We start from the raw sequence: 20,148 nt of genomic DNA, 5'->3' as shown, positions 1-20,148 counted from the left end.
GGAGATCCCCTCTCCCTCCAATTTTGCTTTCGATTTCGGATTTGATAGTATCTCTCTATCTCTTACATTTCATTTTCATTTTTTTCGTTCTCGTTATTTGTGATTTAATTTTATTTTGAGATTGAATGGAGATACTGGTAGACTAAATCTCGCATTACAAGTGTCATTATAAGTCGTAATTTTTTTATCTTAACTGATTGGGTAAGTAATGTTAACAACCTTACTTTTTTGTGTTGTTGTGTAATATTAACGAAGCTTAATACGCAAAGTAGACGTTCAAAATTGGGTTGTATTTGAGAAGGCAAATTCCTTTATTGGATGAGGAGGCAGAGTACATGTTTGTGACTTTTTCTTCCTACACCTCCATACCTTCTTGTGCCACTCCATACTAAATATAAAAATACCATTTTATCCTTTTTTTTCACCTCCTTGAATTTGAAATAATAAGCCTATGGATTATGTAATCCGGAATTTACATATTTAGAAAAGACTTCCGGATTATGTAATCCGGAAGCTAATAACACATCTGAAAAAAGATTTCCAGATTATATAATCCGGAAGCTAATCTTATGTATAGAAAAGACTTATAGATTATGTAATCCGGAAGTTAATCACAAAAGACTTCCGGATTACATAATCCGGAAGCTAATTCTGAATCTAGAAAAAGACTTCCGGATTATGTAATCCGGAATATTGAAAAGGGTATTTTTGGAATAAGAAAAATTTATGGCACAAGAAGGTATTGAGGTGCAGGAAGAAGCAGCCCATGTTTGTTAAGGGTGTGTTCTTCGGTGGACTTGAAACCTTAACCACCATTTGCTCAAGACTGTTTCTTCCTGCACCCCTACATTTTTCTTCCTGCACCCCTATAACAAAGATCAAATTGTCCTTATTATTTTTTAAAAACCCTAAAATGCACTTGAATTATATTTATTTTTTTGCATTATGATTATGGAATCTGGAAAAATTTCGGATTGACACTTCCGGTAAAATTTCGGATCCACCAATCCATAATTCAAAATATGCATTTCACATTCAAAAATCCATCATTCAAAAAAGCATTCCAGATCCACCAATCCGTAACAGAAATATGCATTCTGGATTCAGAAATCTGTAATTCAAAAAAAGCATTCTGGATCCACGAATCCGTAACAGAATTAGGCTTGCAGATTCAGCAATTCAGAAATTAATAATTTATGCAAAAATTACTTCCGAAACACCCCCTCATCCGGAAAAAACAATATTCAGTTCTGGATTGATGAATCCGTAGCACACTCCCAGATCCCTATTTCCGGTACCACTCAAATAAAAGATTAAGGCCAGTTTCGGAATTTAGAAAATTGTGGGGTGCAGGAAGAAAAATGTAGGGGTGCAGGAAGAAGAAGCCTTTGCTCAAAGGTGAGTTCTATGACCTTTTTTCTTTGAAAACCTTTTTTCTATTGTGTTTTTTTTTTTATTTTTTATTTATTTTGAAGCCTATGCTGAGACAACCTTAAGAGTTCATAACAGAGTATAAAAAAATTATTGTTTGAACTATTTTGTGAATTATTTAAACTTGTCTATAGGTAGTTTTGTCAATTATTTGAACTTGTGACAATAATATAAGAATAAAGGAAAAAAGGTAATTAGACTAATAACGAACAGCTTTATGAGGATTGTTATTTGATGTGCTATAATAATAAAATTTTATATTTATATAAACGCAATAGTTATACATTCCTTAAGAAGTACGAACATTTTCTCTCCTCATGGATGTAAAATCTCCAACAATAGTTATACATACCTCCTATAGATGGTGATGACACATCTTCGTTACGAAAAATTTCTTTTATATAAAAGTTAATACTGTCATGCAAACATTATATTCATGAAACACCTTAGACCTTAAAAACCATACACAACAACTGTAGAAATGCATGAAGTTGCCAACTTACTCCATGTAGCGTCCTTCTCAGGTCACATGAAACACCTCTGATTTAAAAACATACACACCTTGTATAACTTCAAACACTTCATATATAGCAGCCCTTTATTCTTGAACACCGCCACAGTTCAACAGAAAACAAAAGTAAAGACCTCCATTTGTTCATACTTGTTGTCACCATTCTATGCTCTTCTTTGATTCTCTTCATTCATTGAACCTTCATTTAAAACAGAAAAACAACTACGTTAGATAGTAAAAAGTAAAGCAGTCTCAAACCTATATGTCAAATCTATTCAGGAGCAGTGTGGAACACGAACTTTGTTTGGTAAGAGATTCATAACAACTAAACATTATTGTGTAAGGCCATTGATGCCATTGATTTATGGACAGAATTAGTTCCAATGACCAAACAAAATCTGCTAGTCGGGAAAAAATAAAGACACAAAACTGAACCAGGAAAAATCAGGAAGCAATAAATAACCTGTCTTCTATGATCTGATCATAATTTTGATTGTATTTAAATTTGATTCTGAACATATTTTTACAAAATCAAAGCAACATAATGTATAATCCATCATATTAAAATTGTTAATATTGAAAGATAATAAAAAGTAAAACCAGATGTGTCTAATGAGCCAAGTTAATATAATATAACTAATAAGTAAACAGAGAATACAGAGTGAGAAAAAATACATTACCATTAGATCATATAGAAGGTTTACAACCACCACATGGTCAACAAGAACTGTCCATAGAAAAGATGTTTCAATGAGAATGATGATATAATCTTCTATGATATTTCACTGAATGTGTAGAAGGATTTTATAAGTACTAATTTGTTCTTCTTTCAAATATTTCTAAAACTTAACTTATCATTTTTATCTTTTCATTTACGATGCTAATGTCCATGATTTTATAATTAATTCAACCTGTCTCCATGGGAATAAGCAAATCAAATATATACTTACTCAGGATGCCTCTGCCTCGTCTTGTTGCATGAACACAGAATTCATATCACGGTTACACTCATCTATTTCCACTCTTAATTTCTCTGGAACTTTGTCACCAAACCGGAAAAGTTTCCCAGTGCAGCATTTTCTTAACGACATTTCTTCCAAGGACAGAAAATTCAAAGTGGAACTCCCACTGTAAAAGCTTCGAAGTTTTGGTAATGATTTAAGAGTCAAAATCTCAAGCTTCTTGAATGTAATCTCATCTTCACATTCATTTCCACCGTTATTACATTCACCTGCATTTTCATTTCTATCTTCATCACCTTCACCTACACCTTTAGCATAAGCTTTAACTTCATCTTTATCTTTATCTTCGTCTTCTTCTTTATCTTTATCTTCATCTTGGTCGTCTTCACCTTCACCTTGTCCCTCCTCCTCCTCTACACCACCATCTTCGTTATTGTCACCTTTATTTTCATCTTTGTCTCCATCACCTTCAGCATCATCTTTATCTTTATCTTTGTCGTTTTCACCTTCACCATGTTTCTCCTCCTCCTCCTCCACATCATTATCTTCATCACCGCCACCTTCATTTTCATCTTCATCTCCATCAACTTCAGCATTAGCATTAGCTTTATCTTCATCTTTATTCTTATCTTCGTGGAGTTCACCACCACCTTGTCCCTCCTCCTCCTTCACACCATCATCTTCATCTCTGTCACCTTCATTTTCATCTTCATCTCCATCACCTTCATCATCATCATCATCATCATCATCATCATCATCATCATCATCTTCATCGTCTTCATCTTCACTTTCACCTTGTCCCTCCTCCTCTACATCATCTTCATTACCTTCCCCTTGTCCTTCCTCCTCCACCTCATTGTCTTCATTCAGGTCATCTCCATCTGTATCAGCCACTATCGTTTCTAGCGATTTACAATTGGTTACGCAAACCTCCTTCAGTACAACCAATGTTTTGGCCGTTGAAAATGTGAACAAGTATTTCAACTTCCGACAATTCTTTACATTAAGCTTTATCAGATTTGAGAAAGACACAGTGGATGGTGTCAAGTTTGTCAAACAATGGCAGTCCCAGACATGTAAGGTATTTAAATTTTGTAGTAAGGGGATTACCCAGGAGTGCCCTAATCCTATGGATTTAAGTTGGAAGAGACTCAGAAGCTCCAATGTTTTAAGCTGTGAAAGTATTTTAGTACAATCTATGCCTGGTGCTTGAGCGGGGAATATCTCTTTGAAGGCACAATGAAGCAACCCAAGCTTTTCGATAGTGGGGGGGAGTGACACTGACACCTTCGAACCAAAAACAAATGGATATACATCCCCTTGTTCATCGTGAAAGCACTGCAATATGAGAGAGCTTAATTTGGGGAGCTCAATATGAAGTTTTCCTTGCAAAATCATCACAGCTTCTTCCTTACCTAGCGACATTACCTCCATGCAGGGAGTAACCTTGGATCCAAAACAAATACAAAAGATTAGAAGGCCACACAATTGTGACACACAAAGTATATGTTGGATGTCCCAATAATAACCTTAAAAACAAGTCCCAATGATAAATGTATGTGTAAGCACAAAGTGCAGTGTGTTTAGGCATGTTCTGTCTAATCAGCCATACCTTTTCAAGAGAGACAACTGCTTGCTTATCTGTTGAAAAATCATCTTGATTTAAACCTGTATAGTTCTGATATTCTGTTGCAAAAAACTTCAGCTTTTGACAATGTCTGACATGCAACTCTTTTAACATACCCCACTTTAATATGTGCATTCCAGGATATATGCACCTTAGGTTTGGCAAATTCGATAGCCTCAACAAGGTTATGCTGGAGAACATAGCAATCTCTTTAGTAGCTTCATCAGTTTCTGCTTCACCCTTTGCAAGAATTGCCACTAACTCTTCACAGTTTTCCACATGAAGTTCTTTCAGATGGGTGAGACTTCCTTGAGGTCCCATATTAGTGATCTTCGTATGACTAAATACTGCCTTTAGAGAATTACATCTCCGCACTTGCAACTTTTTCAAGTTACTTAGCAAATGAAGTAAATGGGAAGGAAGTATTGCATCAGATAAAAAATCACAATCTTCCACTACCATAGAAGTTAAATTGTGCAAATACCCTTCTGGGAGTGTCTCTGATTTCCATATCTCTTGCAACATATGAGACTTCCCGAAAACTATATGATTCTGGGCATACAAAAAGAGTAAAGATGAGTATGTAAAGATTCACATTGTTTAACTGTAAGGTACAGTTTAAAATGTTATACTCCTTTTCTTTCTTTGTCATTTGAAATATTTTACTTTGTCGTTTTCTCGTCTTTAATTTGAATCTTTTTCATTCATCAGTTATCTCACTGTATGATATTTCTGTTATCATATTTTTCTAAAGGAAAGGTAGTTCTTTCAGAGTAACAATATATAGCTTGGTCATTGCTTAATTGGATTGTACAATGCTGATTGTGAATATGGAAGATTTCAATAAATTTTAATATGTACATGAGAGTAAAAATTTATACATCTTATGCACTTCATAAAAACTGAGTATAAAATTTAGGATCCATATTCCCTACAACTAGAAATCAATTCAAGCAGTTAGTGAATTGGAGCTATTGATCAGCTCTTATTTTATCTTGTAAATTTGACTTAAAATACATATTTGAAATGCAAAATTGTCTAATGTTCAAGGGTAAAATACATATTTGAAATGCAAAATTATCTGTATCCAACATGAGTTTTCCCCCTTGTTAGTGGTAAAATCAATCTATATGTGAAATGTAAAACTCCCATAAGTCGTGTAGATGAATGATGTATATGATGCAAAAGGCACTGTGGCTTAGTATGTCTTCATACAGTGTGTAAATGGCTAATATTTCTCATTAGATAACTTCAAAAATGTATTAAGTTATGAATACAAAACTGATATGAAATCAGAAAACAGTAAAGAGTTGTAAAACCAGAAAAACAAAGAGGGATTTTGTGAAGTTGTGCAACGAAAGGGAGAAAAACAGTAATTTTATATTTGCTCAGTGCAGTAGGTTGTGTTACTGAAAATAAAGATTATCACTTTAGTAAACACAAAAGAAATAAAAAAATCTCCACAATATATAAAGACAAACATTACTTTGTACTTAATCACTGTCATGCAACCAACTCTCCCATAAAATAAGGATTAACACTAGTTTCAACCTAACAAAACTGAGCACAACAGAAAATTACATATGTGATAAAGTATCTAGAAAAGTCTCAATTTCTAACAATAACAATAAACTACTGACAAATTATCAAAATAATAGAATCACAATGATAAGGAAATTATTGAGATACAAGTGTTGGTATCCTGTGCCACAATGGATCAAAAGAGATGTTTGGAAATGGCTCACAAGTTTAAGACATCAAACTCACACAAAAGTTGAAGTTGTAGTTAATTGATTTGGAAGAAGGGGTTACCTGTTGCCAAAACACCTTTTTGACAGTCGAGTTAAGATCATCATGCACGATGACCGATCCATCATTTAACTTAGCGGAAGTTGTAATTTTTCTACAAGAATTAGGTCCTATTGATCCTTGAGAGAAAATTTCCATCTTGGGGCACTTATTTATTTCAATTTCTAGCAAAGAGGGTAACTGCAAAGTGTTATTTCCAGAATAAAAACATTTCAAGCTTGATAAATCATATAAAACTATGTGGTATAGCTTCTGCAATTTGATCTCTGAAGTTGTTTCAACTTGCGGTGCCACTATTTCTTCTAGTGATCTACATTGGTAGAGATGGATACGCTCAAGCTGAGTTAACTCTTTTGCTGCCGAGGATGTGAATAAATACTCCAATCTTTGACAATTGAACACATACAATTGTTTCAAAAAGGAGAAAGATACTGCAGAAGAGGAAGACATTAATTCCTTGAAATGAGGACAATATGAAACATATAATTCACGGAGCTTCTTACAAATCATGTCTAACCATGGAACATCCCCTGATCCAATAGATTTGAGCTCCCATACATCTGTCAGATCCAAAGTTTTCAAGTCTGTACGCTTCCTGTTTTGACCAATTTCAGTAATTTGAGTGCGGAATGCCTCTAGGCAATGACAATAACTTATAGTCATTCCTTCTAAATTTGGCACATTCTGGAGTATTTGAATGGGCAAAACAGGCTTCTCATCCTCATCAGCATCAAATCCCAGATGAATAGTGCTTAAATCCTTAAAGTGGTCCTTAAGATCTCCTAAGATTGAATTTAACCTCGAAATGTGTTTCCATTGGAGTGTCAATTTTTCCAGGTTGGGATTGACCTAGTCAAAACAACACAACAAAAGAGAAAAGACTGTGAATTGGAATTAGGATTAGTAGACGAAAAACTAATATATAAATTAAATGCAAACTGCATATTACATACCTTCAGATACAAGAAAAGCGGAAATAGATCCAACTTTGGACAATCTAACACATTTAAAGTATTTAACACAGGGCATTCTAGGGTGAATGATTTGGAGTAAAGATAGCTGAGCTCGGGCAGGTCCAAAAGAATTAGTTTAGTTAAACAAGGGAACACAAAATTCTGCGTTGAGTCTGATGCTGGATTGTCTTCCTTTCCAACAATTTCTAACAACCCCCTACTAGATTCAATTTCAAGTTTGTAAAGCTTTGTAAGATTTTTTACAAGGGCTGCAGGAAACACAGTTTGCAGCATGTCACAGTCTTGAACAGATACTTCTTGCAGATTTTGAAAGCTATGAGTTCCTTCACCATTCCTTTCCCACACATTCTTAAGCTCTGATAGGTTGCCTAGAGTTAATTTCTGCAATTGGAATGTCGCTCCTGTTCCCTCTGTGACATTCATCTCAAAAACTACCTTTACCTTGTTGCAATCTTGCACAAACAGCTCATTTAAGCATTTCAAATAAGGAAGAATATTAGATGGAATTGCACATGGTTGAATTTCACAGTTCTCCAACTTCAAAATTTTCAAACTATAGAACCAATTATTTTGCGGATAAACTTTATCACCTTGCCAGGCTTTTTGTAGCTCTGGGTGATCAGAGAAACTCATCATGTCCATGCCTTCAAAAAATTTCTGTGAATATAAATAACCATGAAGTTAATATTAGGATACAACATAATCCTCTCCATATTAAGTCAATCAATTGTCTTTCACTTTTGTTATTTCCTAATTAGTAAAAATACAGCTTATATCTACAAATTTCAAAAATAACTATTTCCATAAATTTTAATAACAATATTATTCACATAGATATTTATCAAGTGCAATTCAGAGAAAAAATACTAGTTACTTAGAAATAACTGCAGGATGAGTAGTAACCTTCAGAACCACTATATTTCTCAATTCCTTAAAACAGTTAAGAAAAAACAAAACAATATCACAATATTTTGATTGACATGGAATTTCATATTCAATCTAATTCATTATCTAATAAGCAGGAATTCCTTCTTAATTTATTTCAATTTTATTGTTCATTTTTTTCTTTATTCACCAATAATTCAAAAAGTCATTTCAAAAATAAATTTTAAAAGAGAGAAATAAAAAAGTGTAAAATGAAAATTCGGTCCAAAAGATCATAAACACACATACCTTATCCTGAAATATTTTTTGTATTGTAGCATTTAAATCACCTTCCCAGCAATATCTTTTCTTCTCTTTTTCAGGTACCACATATATATTTTGTAAAATGGGTGTGCTACGGCTTGTGACTTTGTCAGAAAATTTTCTCATATTATAACATGAACTCACCACTAGTTTTTCCAATGAAGGGAACTCAAATTCACAACTATCAGAGCTACAAAAACTCTGGAGGTTCTTCAGAGAAACAAGCTCCAGGCTCTTCAATTGTTTAAAAACAACTTTATCAGCATTCTCTGCATCTTTTCCTACAATTTCCTTCAGAGAACTACATTTGGTTACCTTCATGGAGTTGAGTTGACCCAAGCTTTCTGCAGTAGATTGTGACATTAGCTTTACTAATCCATCACAATTATCCACTTCAAGAGTCACCAAGTTACTGAGAGATGCCGAAGAAGACACTACTGTTTTCAGGCGAGGACATTTTTTCAAAAGCAAGAGTTTTAACCTTTTAAGAATTATGTCTTGTTCAAAGCCTAGATCTGTAAGATTACTTAAGTTTATCAACTTTAAGCTTTTCAGCTTTGGAACTACTCCCAGTGTTTCAATTTTTGTATGTTTTTCAAGAGGCAGTATCTTTTTAAACAAACAATCACTCAAGGACAGGCTTTCCAGATTAGGATTGCTATGGAGAAAAGAATATAAGATCTCAGTATCCATTAATTCAGATAAACAAAGCTCTTCTAAACTATTTCTTCGATGATTCCCTTCACCCATACAACTGTTTGGTGACTCTGCATGCCAAGACTCAATTTGCATGGACTTCAACTTATTGAGTACCTATAAGAAATAGATAATGGAAAAGAAGTATAAATTTAAGTAAATGTGCACTTTTCATGTCAATGAGATTATTGTTCTATATTTTTACAAGAATTAGAAATTATTGTTAAAGATTTGAAAGGCTTAGTAGTACCTCTTCAGGAAAGAGGACAGACTTTTCTTGTGCATCAACAGTTTCTTTGTGGAATGGTTCCAGCCAGTAACAATTTTCAATAGATAGGTCATTCAACGTTGGACAAGACAGTTGAAAAGCTCCTGGATAGAAACTTGTAAGGTGTGGTAGGACTGAAAATTTGATGCTTCTTAGGTTAGGGAACTTCAATGATAAATTAGCAGTGTTGGCAGCTGCTCTTTTGTTCACAATTTCCCTCAATTCATAACAAGAACTCACCACAAGGAATTCAAGATTACCAAGACTCTTAGCTACAGAAAATGGAAATAAGTCTTCTAAGCAGAAACAATCTTGGACCATTATCTTTCGCAGATTGTTCAAGTTAAGAATCCCTCCTCGACCTTCTTTCAATTTCCATACATGCTTCAAATTTGGGAGTATTTCCAAATGAACATCTTGCAAGCTAGTTACATCCCCAACATCATTTTTTTTATTATCTATGTCAAATATTGTTACCATTAACCTGCACTCTTTAACAGTCAGGCTGCATAGACTGTGAAATATTCCCTCATTGTAACAAGGAAAAACACTGACTAATTTATCGCACTTCTCAATGATTAGTGTGTCTAGCTTGCTAAAGGATTCTGAAGGGACTTTTGAATTCCATATCTCACGCAAACTCTTCATGCTACTAAATTTGATAATCTTCAATTTTGGAAAAATGCCACCCTGTTTTGGTTAAAAATAGTCCCAAGTTAAGCAAATTAGATGCCAAACAATAACAAACTCAATCAATAAAGAGAGAGAAAAAAAGTATTTTTGATTATAATAAAGTAAGAGTGGACAAAAAAATCCAAATTGACAAATCCAGTTCATAATTATCCAAATTCATATTACTTTTAATCCATTTGATAATGGTTTTATCTCAAATCCAACTCCATATTTTTGGATTTTAAGTCCAATCCATTTAATTGGATATGGATTAGATATAGATTGGATACATTTTTGGATTATCCAAAATATATTTTGGTTTGAATTTTGAGTTGGTCTGGACACAAATCGAGCTAAGTCGGCCCCAACCAAGGTTGAACTAAATTGGCCCGAGCAAAGGTCCAGCCAGCCGAGTCAAACCAAGCTCAAGTCGAACTGAGTAGATTTGAACTCGGACCCGGATTAAGCCTAAGTTGAGATGAGTCGCAACGAGCCCGGACCGAGACCACCCATGTCGAGTCGAGTCGGCTTGGACCCAGGTCGAGCTGAGTTCGCCCGAATCTAGTTAGAAACGAGTCAGCCCATGCCCAGATCGATCCAAATTGAGTCAGTCGGGCCTAGGTCGAGCTAGCCCGAACCCAGGTCAAGCTGAGTCGGCCCGGGAAAAGGTCGAGACGAGTTAGCATGGGCCCATGATGAGCTGAGTCGTCCCGGGTGCAGGTCCAGCCGAGTCAGCCTACTACTAGATCCAGCCGAGCCGGCCAAGTCCTAGTTCAACTCGAGTTAGCCCCCGCCCATGGAGAGGAGAGTCTGTTCGAGCAAATATCGAGTCGATTCGGGCCATGTCGAACCGAGTCTCTATGGGTCCATAACGAGAAGAGTGGTTCGGGCCATATCAAGTCAAGTCAATCCGGGCAATATCGAGTTGAGTCCGCCCGGACCGATATTGAGTTGTGTCGGCCCGAGCCCATATCGAGTTGAGTCGACCCGAGCCCGTATCGAGTCGAGTTGAGTCGACATGAGGTCAGACCCATATCGACCTGATTCGTCCCAGACCCAAATCAATATGAATCGGCCTAGGCACGTATCGAGCCAATTGATCTAGGCCCATATTGAGTAGACTGGGCTCGTGTCGAGCCGAATCAATCCGGGCTTGTATCGAGCTGAGCCGAGTAAGCCTGAGCACGTGTGGAGCCGAGTTGGGTTGGCTTCTTGTCAAGCCGCGTCTGCCTGGGCTCGTGTAGAGCCGAGTTAGCCCGAGACCTTGTCTATCCGATTTGACTCATGCCCGTATCGAGTCAAGTCGGGTTGGGCCTGTATAGAGTCGAGTCTGCCCGAGCCCATATCAAGATGATTCAGATTGAGCCCAATCGAGTCGGGTGGGTCCGGGCCAATGTAGAGCTGAATGGGCCCGTGTGGAGCCCAGTGTGCCTGGGCCCGTATAGAGCCATGTCGGCCCGAACCCGTGTTGAGCTGATTCAGACAGGGCCCATGTCGAGCTGAGTTTGTTTGGGCCCGTGCCAAGCTGATTCAGCTTCGCCCATGTTGAGTTGGGTGGGTCCGGGCCAATGAAGAGACGATAGAACCGAGTCTGTAAGGAGCCGAGTCGGCTCGGGACTTTGTGAAGTCGAGTCAACCTAGGCCTGTCGAGTTGAGTGAATCAGAGCACGTGTGGAACCGAGTCGGCCTGGGCTCTCGTTGAGCCGAGTCTGCCTGGGCTCGTGTAGAGCCGAGTTTGCTTGGGCTCATGTAGAGACGAGTCTACTCGGGCCTGTGTCGACCAGATTCGACTCGGGACCGCGTCTACTCAAGTTGATCTAGGCTCGTATCAAGTTTAGTCTATTTGGGCCCGTGTCAACCTGATTCAGCCTAGGCCCATATCGAGCCAGGAAGGTCCAGGAATATGTAAAGCCCAATGGGCTCGGGCCCGTGTAGAACCATGTCAGCCTGGGCCTGTGTGGAGCTGCGTATGCATGGGCCCGTCTAGAGACAAGTCGGCTTGAGCTCGTGTGGAGCCAAGTCGGCCCAAACCCGTGTTGAATTAATTTGGCCAGGGCCCATGTCAAGCCGAGTCTGCCTGGGCCCATGACATGTTAATTCGGCTTAGGCCCATGTTGAGTTGGGTGGGTCTGGACCAATGTAGAGCGAATAGGCTCGACCCCGTGTAGAGCCCAGTCGTCCCGGGCCTGTATGCAGCCGAGTATGCTTGGCCCTTGTAGAGCTAAGTCGACCTGAGCCCTTGTTGAGTCGAGTCAACCCGGGACAGTATCAAGCCGAGTCGGCCTAGGCTCGTCTCGAGCCAAGTCTGCCCGGGCAGTATCAAGTTGTTTCAACCTAGGCCCGTGTAGAGTAGTGTTCAGGCCAATGTTGAGTCGAATGGGCCCAGACTTGTGTGGAGCCAAGTATGCCTGGGCCTATGTAGAGCCGAGTCGACCTAGACCCGTGTTGAGCTGATTTGGCCTGGACCCATGTCGAGCTGGGTGGGTCCGGGTCAATGTTGAGCTGAACGGGTCGTGACCTAGGTCAAGTCGAGTTGGCTCGAGCCCATGTCGAGCTGAGTGGGCCAGGCCCATTCGAGTTGAGTCAGCCTAGTACTAGGTCGAGCTAAGTCGACTCGGGCCTAAGTAGAGTTTTGTCTGCTCGAGCCTAGGAAGAGCGGAGTTGGCCCGGGCCCAGGTCGAGTCAAGTTGGCTCTGGTCCTGGTTGAGTCAAGTCAGCCTAGGTTCAGGTCTATCTGAGTCGGTCTGGGTCCGGATCAAGTCAAGTCGATTTAGACCCAAGTCGAGCCAAGTCAACTCGTGTCTAAATGGAAATGGATGTTATCTAATTGACAAAAATGGATTTAATATAGATTTAATCTATTTTAAATGGATTTAAAAGAATCCAAATAATTTTCATCTAGTTAAAATGGATATAGAATCCGATGATCAATTTGTTTGGATTGGATGTATATTGGATTTTTCCAATTCATTACCACCCCTACTATAAAGGTTCTAATTCCTATAATGGTTAAGATATTACTGTATATTGGTATCATATAAAGTGTGATAAAGTTGAAACTATGATTGTGAGTTGTAATTTGACATCATGACCACAAGGGAGACCAGTCATACCTATATGTCAACTAGTTTCAGATATTTAAGACTTAGAGAACCTACATTTTACATATAGCATGCTAACATAATATTAGAAGATGAAAATTAGAAACTGAAATATAATCTGACCACCTACTCACCTCCATTTGTAGGCTCTCAGGAAAGATGCTTCTCATGTTCTCACATTCACTCACAAAAACGCTTTGAAGGCTTAACAGAGACTTTGCCATTGAAAATGATATTAGATATTTTAATTTCCAACAACCATTAACATCCAAATGTGTCAAATTTTTAAAAGAGGACCTGTGTGAATAATGATCACTCCATATGTTGGCAATGGGGATTGAGGACAACTCCATTCTGTCTAATTTTAAAACTTCAACCTGCAAAGAGACACACATGAATAGTGTCCGGAAATTAAAGAGATCATTTTGACTTTCTCAACTTAAGTTTTAGCACCTTATAAACTCCTTCCTTGCTTTAAGAAAAAATGTGAAAAACAAGTTTGAGCGGTTAAAGATAAAAACATTTAGAGCATAATTTTAAACATACCTTTTTGTTGAAGAGTTCTTTTTCCGCTCTTACAGTTGATGATGGTATGGGATAAAATTCACCAAACTGAGACAAAGATTGTAGCTTCAAATAAAGTAATTTAGGAAGCACGAGTTTGGATTCCTGAGTGTTGCTTTGTGAGTCTTCTACTGAGACAATCTCCTTCAAAGAGTTACACTCAGAAACTTCAATCGTTTCAAGAACAGTTAAAAGATTTACAACAGAAATTGAGAACACACTCTTTAATTGACCACAGAGATTGATCTTGATGACTTTCAGTTTACCAAAGGAGGGTTCAGAAAGTTTACAGGAGCATATATTATCGATCTTCTTGAGCTTATAGAGATACAATGACTCCAGTTTAGGAAACGCTTTCTCAGGGTGTTGTGACTGTTGTCTGTCTTTGGGATAGATGAGAGATTGAATGGTGGAATTATTTACAATCAACAGATGTTTTAGATATGGAAAACCCTTTAAATTCAGTCTATAAAATATATCATGGACAGTATTAAGTTCTTCCAAAAGTAAACTTTGAACTCCTTCAAACAGCATTTTGACCCCCTTTAGAGAATGAATGTCAACCCCATCTTTTAATCGTATTGCTAAAAATCTAGATGTTTCATACCTCTCTGGAATATTGAAATCAGTCTCTAAGCTTGCACTCAAATCTCCAATAACAATCTTGTAACTATTTAACTTGTCGAAGAACAAGGTTTTCGGCAAATGGGAAACCTCTGGGATTTGTATGTCAAGAGTTGTCAATTGACTCAAATGCTTCAACTCAGAAAGAAGGGCTATTTTACTTTGACGAGTAAGTTCTTCCTCCTCCCATTGAATCAAGGTGTTTCTCATATACAACTCCTCTAAGCATACCAAGCTTGATATGACACCAGATGGAATTTCTCTAAGTTTAGAGCAATTACTTATGTCAAAAATTTGTAATTTTTTCAACTGTTGCAATTCAACCGGCAATTTCTCAATATCAGATCTTGAAAAACTAAGAATTCTTAACTTTTTCAGCACTCCTATGATGGATAATTCCTTGTCTAGTGTGCAGTGCTCCAAACAAAGCAGTCTGAGTTCTGTCAAGGATGAAATGGACGAATCTAAGAGAGAGAAATGAATGCCGGTCAATATCAACACTTTGAGTTCCTTCATTCCCTTAAAGAAGTTTTTGGGTATTTTGAGATGTGGATCACTATTGTTGACATGGAAGACCCTAAGTCTCGGATAGTTTATTCTCCTAGGAAACCCCTCAATGAAGTCACAATGATGCAAGGAAATAGCAGCATACTTTTCCAGTTTATCAGGCCATTCATCTATCTTTCCCTTTGTCATTGTAAATAAATGTTTTTCCTTATTTGCTATTGACAAAGCTGCACTGCGAATAGTATCTTGCATGGTAAATTGATCCCGTGAATAACTGTCAGACAACAAACCCGATTCTTTTAGCTTTTCAACCAGGGTATAAACTCTGTCTCTGGTTTCCCTTACTGTGTAGATCCCTTGAAGGAACCCCAAACCGATGCAGTATTTGACCAAGTCCATAATCAATGCATCATGACCCATGCGACCACAAAGTAAGAAAGTATACTTCAGCTCCTCGTCTTCTAAAAGATCATAACTCAACTTTGTTGAAAACTCAGGTGCCCCAGTTAACTTCTGCCATTCAAGTCTTCGGAGAGAATCCTCCCATACAGAGCGGCTCTGATTTTTTAATGCCCTTGCAGTTGTAACAATTGTCATTGGCAACCCATTACACTTGTTGGCAATTTGAGCTCCTAACTTCTGAAATTCAGAATTAAAGTCTCCCATTCCAGCCATTTTCTTGAACAGCATCTCTGCTTCCTTTTCCTTTAAGACTTCCAAAGAGAAAACACAGTTTTCTGTCCTTCCCATTTGACTTAATAATACTTTTTTGCTTTCAGAAATCATCAAAATTTTGCACCCTTTGTACTGGCTACGAGTTTCTTCAGTTTTCATCTCAGGGGAAGCACCACGGGCTTCTTTAGACTTTCCATCTTTCATATTCATCAAGCTACCAGCAAGGAGGGATTTTCCTTCTTTAACATTTTTTAGGCCGTTATCACCATGTATTTCATATGGAATCCCAAGCATATTGAAGTCCACTTTTTCCCAAAGATCATCTAGGATTATAAGCGTCTTCTTCTTTTCACTCTTCAACATCCCTTGTATTCTAGCAGCTCTTGCAATGTCACTTTCCTCATCCAATATAACCCCCAACGTGTCAGCAATTTGTCCTTGGATTTTTCTGATGTCAGGATTTCTTGTCACGCTTGCCATGGTCACTACATCGATCTTCTTAGCTTCTAAGACTACTTTAACAATCTCTTTGACTAAAGTGGTCTTGCCCATGCCACTTAACCCATGAAGACCAATCATTCTAACACTTGGCTCTTCCAATTCTGCAATCATCTTTCTCATTGTTTCTTCTCTGGATGGAAAGCTTTCATAACCAACGTTAGAAAAAAAGGCATCCATGGAGGGTGGACCAGACCAATAAGAAAATGTGTCAAACTTTGCACTCTGCAATAACCCATTGACCTTCCGTCTAATATCATGTGCTTGTCTGCTTTGACGATACCTTATCCCCGGCTTGGGAAGGTAACCACTCTTCAACAAGTCAAACACCGCAAGTTCATGATATGTGTCCTCATTGAAATCCTCATATTCAGAAATTAGTCGGTTCACGCTCTCTATCCATTCTTTCACTTGAAGAGGAATTTCTCGTCCACGTCGTTGTTCTTCCTCATCAACTTTGTGCAGAATTTCATCTCTCACATTCTTGAGGTTCTCGACAGCACCTTTTAGTTCATGAACACTTGTCTCGTACGATGTGAGGTAAATCAATTGCTCTTTTAGCCATGCCTTTAAAAGAGGCCACCTCAGGAACTTACGAAAACCAGCTATTATTAGAGAGTCCATGCTACATCTCAACTAATCTTCTTCTGCATGTACATATATAGGAACATGGTATTAATTAACAAACGGTTTAACAGGCCTGTGATATGATAGAGATTCAATAAGCCAACTCAATTCATATCAGGGTGCGCTAGTGTAAGAATTTTTACATTGTCAACCAAAGATGAGCTTTGTTGTTGTTTTGTTCTTCCTTGAGCAAGAAATATCAAGTTTTGTAAAACAAATGGGTTGAGTGATGTGAGGGCACAGCATGAGCTGTTTCACTTGGTGCTAGAATAAATTTTTTGCAATAAAAGATGGAGCTATCATAGAAAGAATCATCAAGTTTAGTAATACAAATTGGTGCTAAAATAATCTTTTTGTAAAATTATAATTTGATCACCAGAGGAGTATACTATATATATGCAGATTTGACGGCCTAGTAGCAATATTAGGTGTTGCATTATGCTAAACCCAGTTGAAAGGGATGAACCACAACAAGGTAAATAATGTGAGCAAAAGTATGTTTAGGACACTGTTTAAGGAATAAAAACTGCGTTTTCATTAAAAATATGTCATTAATGCTTATGAACTGTGAAATGAGAGAATCTTGTTATACATATGGGAAGATACCAAAATAGAGAGTGAGGGGAAGAGGGAGAGGAGTGCCTAAATATATCATACAACCACGCATTAAGGGCATATCTAATGTATGGGTCTTATTAAGCTTAAGATGTGAATCTTATAACAAACTGTTTTTAGAACATGCTGATGTAATATGAGAGAGTAATGTGTTCCTTACGGAAGCTATAGGATTTATCATCTCAAGAAGAATTTGAGAAACCAAACTCTATGGATGGCTCAAAGAAGCTTGCGGCATTGATCAAAATGTAACAAGAACAAGTTGCAAAAGAAATTACAAATTGGATTTAAGGTAAAAATAGGGAAAAGGACTCGTCAATTATAGAATGAATTCTATGTACAAGTGTAATGGAGATTCACAACTTGAAAAAGCTCTTAAAAAATATAAGAACTAATGAACAAGAGTTTCATACTCTTAAAACACTGAAAGATGCTTACAATTTTAGTTGTATTTTAAGTGACAAAGAGGATGACCTTATTTATAACTTATGGAGTTCAGCCAAGAGACTCTTAAAAATGGGTCAAAGCAATGTGAACAAAACTGACGATTACTAGTGTGAACACAAACCTAGTAAGTACACTAATGAGAACACTAAGTTTATGATTATGAACCTCATGTTTATACAAGTGAACCAACGAATCCTGTGCTAAAACATATTTGGGACGCCATAAAGTTAGGAAGATATGTGAAGTAGTTACATAACCTTTATATCTTGAAAGTGATATATGTAAAGGAAGTTATAACTTGCACATGTGCTTCCTTAACATTTGGTATCCTCCACCTTTTGAACTTCTAGGAGATTCTCAGCTCTACACTCTGGTTCCTTTTCACTTCGAACCCCACCTTAACCTCCTATAGCTTTTGTTTACTGCTTGCTTACTCGAGCTCTTTTCCTCCCACCTAATCCTGCAAACCACCAAGACTTTTTCCTTTGTCTCTGCTTAGTTCCTTCATTACAGCTATCAATGCCAAGCCTCCATTCACAGCACATGCTCTATGTAGGTTTAAATCCCAGTGCCAAGGTACCACCTCCTACTAGCCATTGACCCCTGCAGACCAAATAAACTTACCCAAACCAGCACCAAAAATAAAGGTTGGTAGTACCAACACATTTTACAATTTTAACAACTGATTCCCTCCTATAACCATCCAGATTTTTTCACTGATTTCAGACATGTCATAGCCTCCATATACCACTCAGCATATGAAAATGCAGCTATCAGTCCTCTTCCTTCCAGCTGATCCATGAGTTGTGTTACATGATTCATCTCCCACTCAAACAAATGCCTTCTCCACTTTTCAAATCTCTCCACCAAAATGATTCCTTATTACTTTCCTTTGATGCTTTAGTTTTCTCCACCCCCATACCTTGACTCTAGCATTTCTTTCTATAAACCTTCTTTGACTGATTTTAACCGTCACACCGATTTACCTATATATTATTAAAGTTAATATTAAAGTTTCTAACTAGGAAGGAGTTAAACCCAGGTCTACTCAGTTCAAAAGCTTATAACCACCATATCAAAGACTTTTATTGATTAAGTTATTATTATTATTATTATTATTATTATTATTATTATTATTATTATATTACTATTACTATTCTTAATATTATTATTAGTAAAATTATTATTAATATTAATAATAGTATCACTAATGTTATTAAAATTAAAACTAATATTATTTTAATTATTATTAATACTATTAATATTAATATTATTACTATATTATTAATCTTGAGATTAATATTAATATTATTAGTATTTTTTATTAATAATTTTATTAATTTTATTTTAATTGTAATTATTATTAATATATTTAATATTATTAAAATTAATTTGGAGAGGGGAAAAGAGTGAGTTGAACTTGAAACTTGGAAGAGAGAAATATTCATAAAGTGTTGGGGAATAAAAATTTAGTACAGTCATCGATTTTGTGGCTGATTTGGTGATGTGACTGATTTCCTGTGATCGATTTTGTGAGTGATTTTGTGATTGATTTTTTGTGACTAAAATTGTAGTCATTAAATCATAAAAATAACTTTTAGTCGCTGATTTGATCACTAATTTGGACACTAATAGTAATCATTTTACAGCCACTGATTTCGGCCACTATTCAATAATTTTGTACTAGTGTCAGAACCTGTATCTTCTATGATTCCACCCAACTTTCATTCCTAGATATGTGAAAGGGATTTTCATTATAGCACAATTAAGAATAGAGGCATACCTCTGAATTATACTTTCATTTACCCCACACCCCAATCCGACTTTTTGAGAAGTTTATTGTTAGTTCAAAGTAGTTTAGAATTGTTTTTAGGAGTATTACATTTTGAGTATCTGCTTTACAAAAAAATAACGTGTCATCAGTGTATTGTAGCATATTCACCTTTATCTAACTACTTCCTACTTCAACATATTATTTTTGTTTGCTTGTTTAACTATTGTAGTATATTAACCTTTATCTGACTACTTCCTACTTCAACATATTATTTTTGTTTGCTTGTCTAACTATCCCTACTAGGTTCTCCGCCACGAGAAGAAACAGAAATGGGGCAAGGGAATCGAATTACCTCAATCCTTTTGTGGTCCGAATTCCTTAGCCTTCACTAATATTGACATTTTTGTTCATCCAACTAATTCACTTTTCACATAATCATAACCTCCCCCAACATATAATAAAGAAAGGCTCGTCTCACTAAATCATAAGTGTTTTCATAATCCATTTTTAATAACAAACATCTTTTCTTCTTTCTAATTATCTCTTTATTAATGTGTTTTAGTATAGTCACATTTCAA

The 20,148-nt window shown here is 36.8% G+C and overlaps 1 protein-coding gene across 2 annotated transcripts; it reads right to left on the bottom strand.

Annotated features, from left to right (window-relative positions):
* Positions 1 to 1,812: 1,812 nt before the first annotated feature.
* On the bottom strand, positions 1,813 to 16,740 carry LOC137819300 (uncharacterized). Of its 2 annotated transcripts, XM_068623100.2 has the most exons (10): positions 13,786 to 16,740; positions 13,374 to 13,616; positions 9,449 to 10,156; positions 8,488 to 9,315; positions 7,294 to 7,971; positions 6,344 to 7,189; positions 4,517 to 5,083; positions 2,893 to 4,350; positions 2,623 to 2,669; positions 1,813 to 2,141 (listed from the first exon to the last, which is right to left on the bottom strand). In XM_068623100.2, exons 1-8 carry the CDS (start codon positions 16,729 to 16,731, stop codon positions 2,893 to 2,895), a joined length of 8,274 nt encoding a protein of 2,757 aa, XP_068479201.2. In that variant the 5' UTR covers positions 16,732 to 16,740; the 3' UTR covers positions 1,813 to 2,141; positions 2,623 to 2,669. The 2 variants fall into 2 exon arrangements, with proteins under 2 accessions (XP_068479201.2, XP_090152547.1); XM_090296421.1 differs by lacking the exons at positions 2,623 to 2,669; positions 13,374 to 13,616; positions 13,786 to 16,740 and having other exon boundaries at positions 2,013 to 2,141; positions 9,449 to 10,150.
* Between the last annotated feature and the right edge of the window lie 3,408 nt (positions 16,741 to 20,148).

Source organism: Phaseolus vulgaris, chromosome 10 (genome assembly GCF_051622355.1).
Source record: "Phaseolus vulgaris cultivar YP4 chromosome 10, ASM5162235v1, whole genome shotgun sequence".
In the NCBI taxonomy this organism is placed as follows: Eukaryota; Viridiplantae; Streptophyta; class Magnoliopsida; order Fabales; family Fabaceae; genus Phaseolus; species Phaseolus vulgaris.
This window is presented reverse-complemented; position numbering and strand designations above follow the sequence as displayed.

Coding starts and splice junctions, on each gene's coding strand:
- LOC137819300 (XM_068623100.2), bottom strand. CDS start 16,731: ATGGACTCTCTAATAATAGCTGGTTTTCGTAAGTTCCTGAGGTGGCCT. Junction 7,972..8,487: donor AAAAAATATTTCAGGATAAG/GTATGTGTGTTT, acceptor TTATATTCACAG/AAATTTTTTGAAGGCATGGA. Junction 4,351..4,516: donor CAGTTGTCTCTCTTGAAAAG/GTATGGCTGATT, acceptor TTTGGATCCAAG/GTTACTCCCTGCATGGAGGT.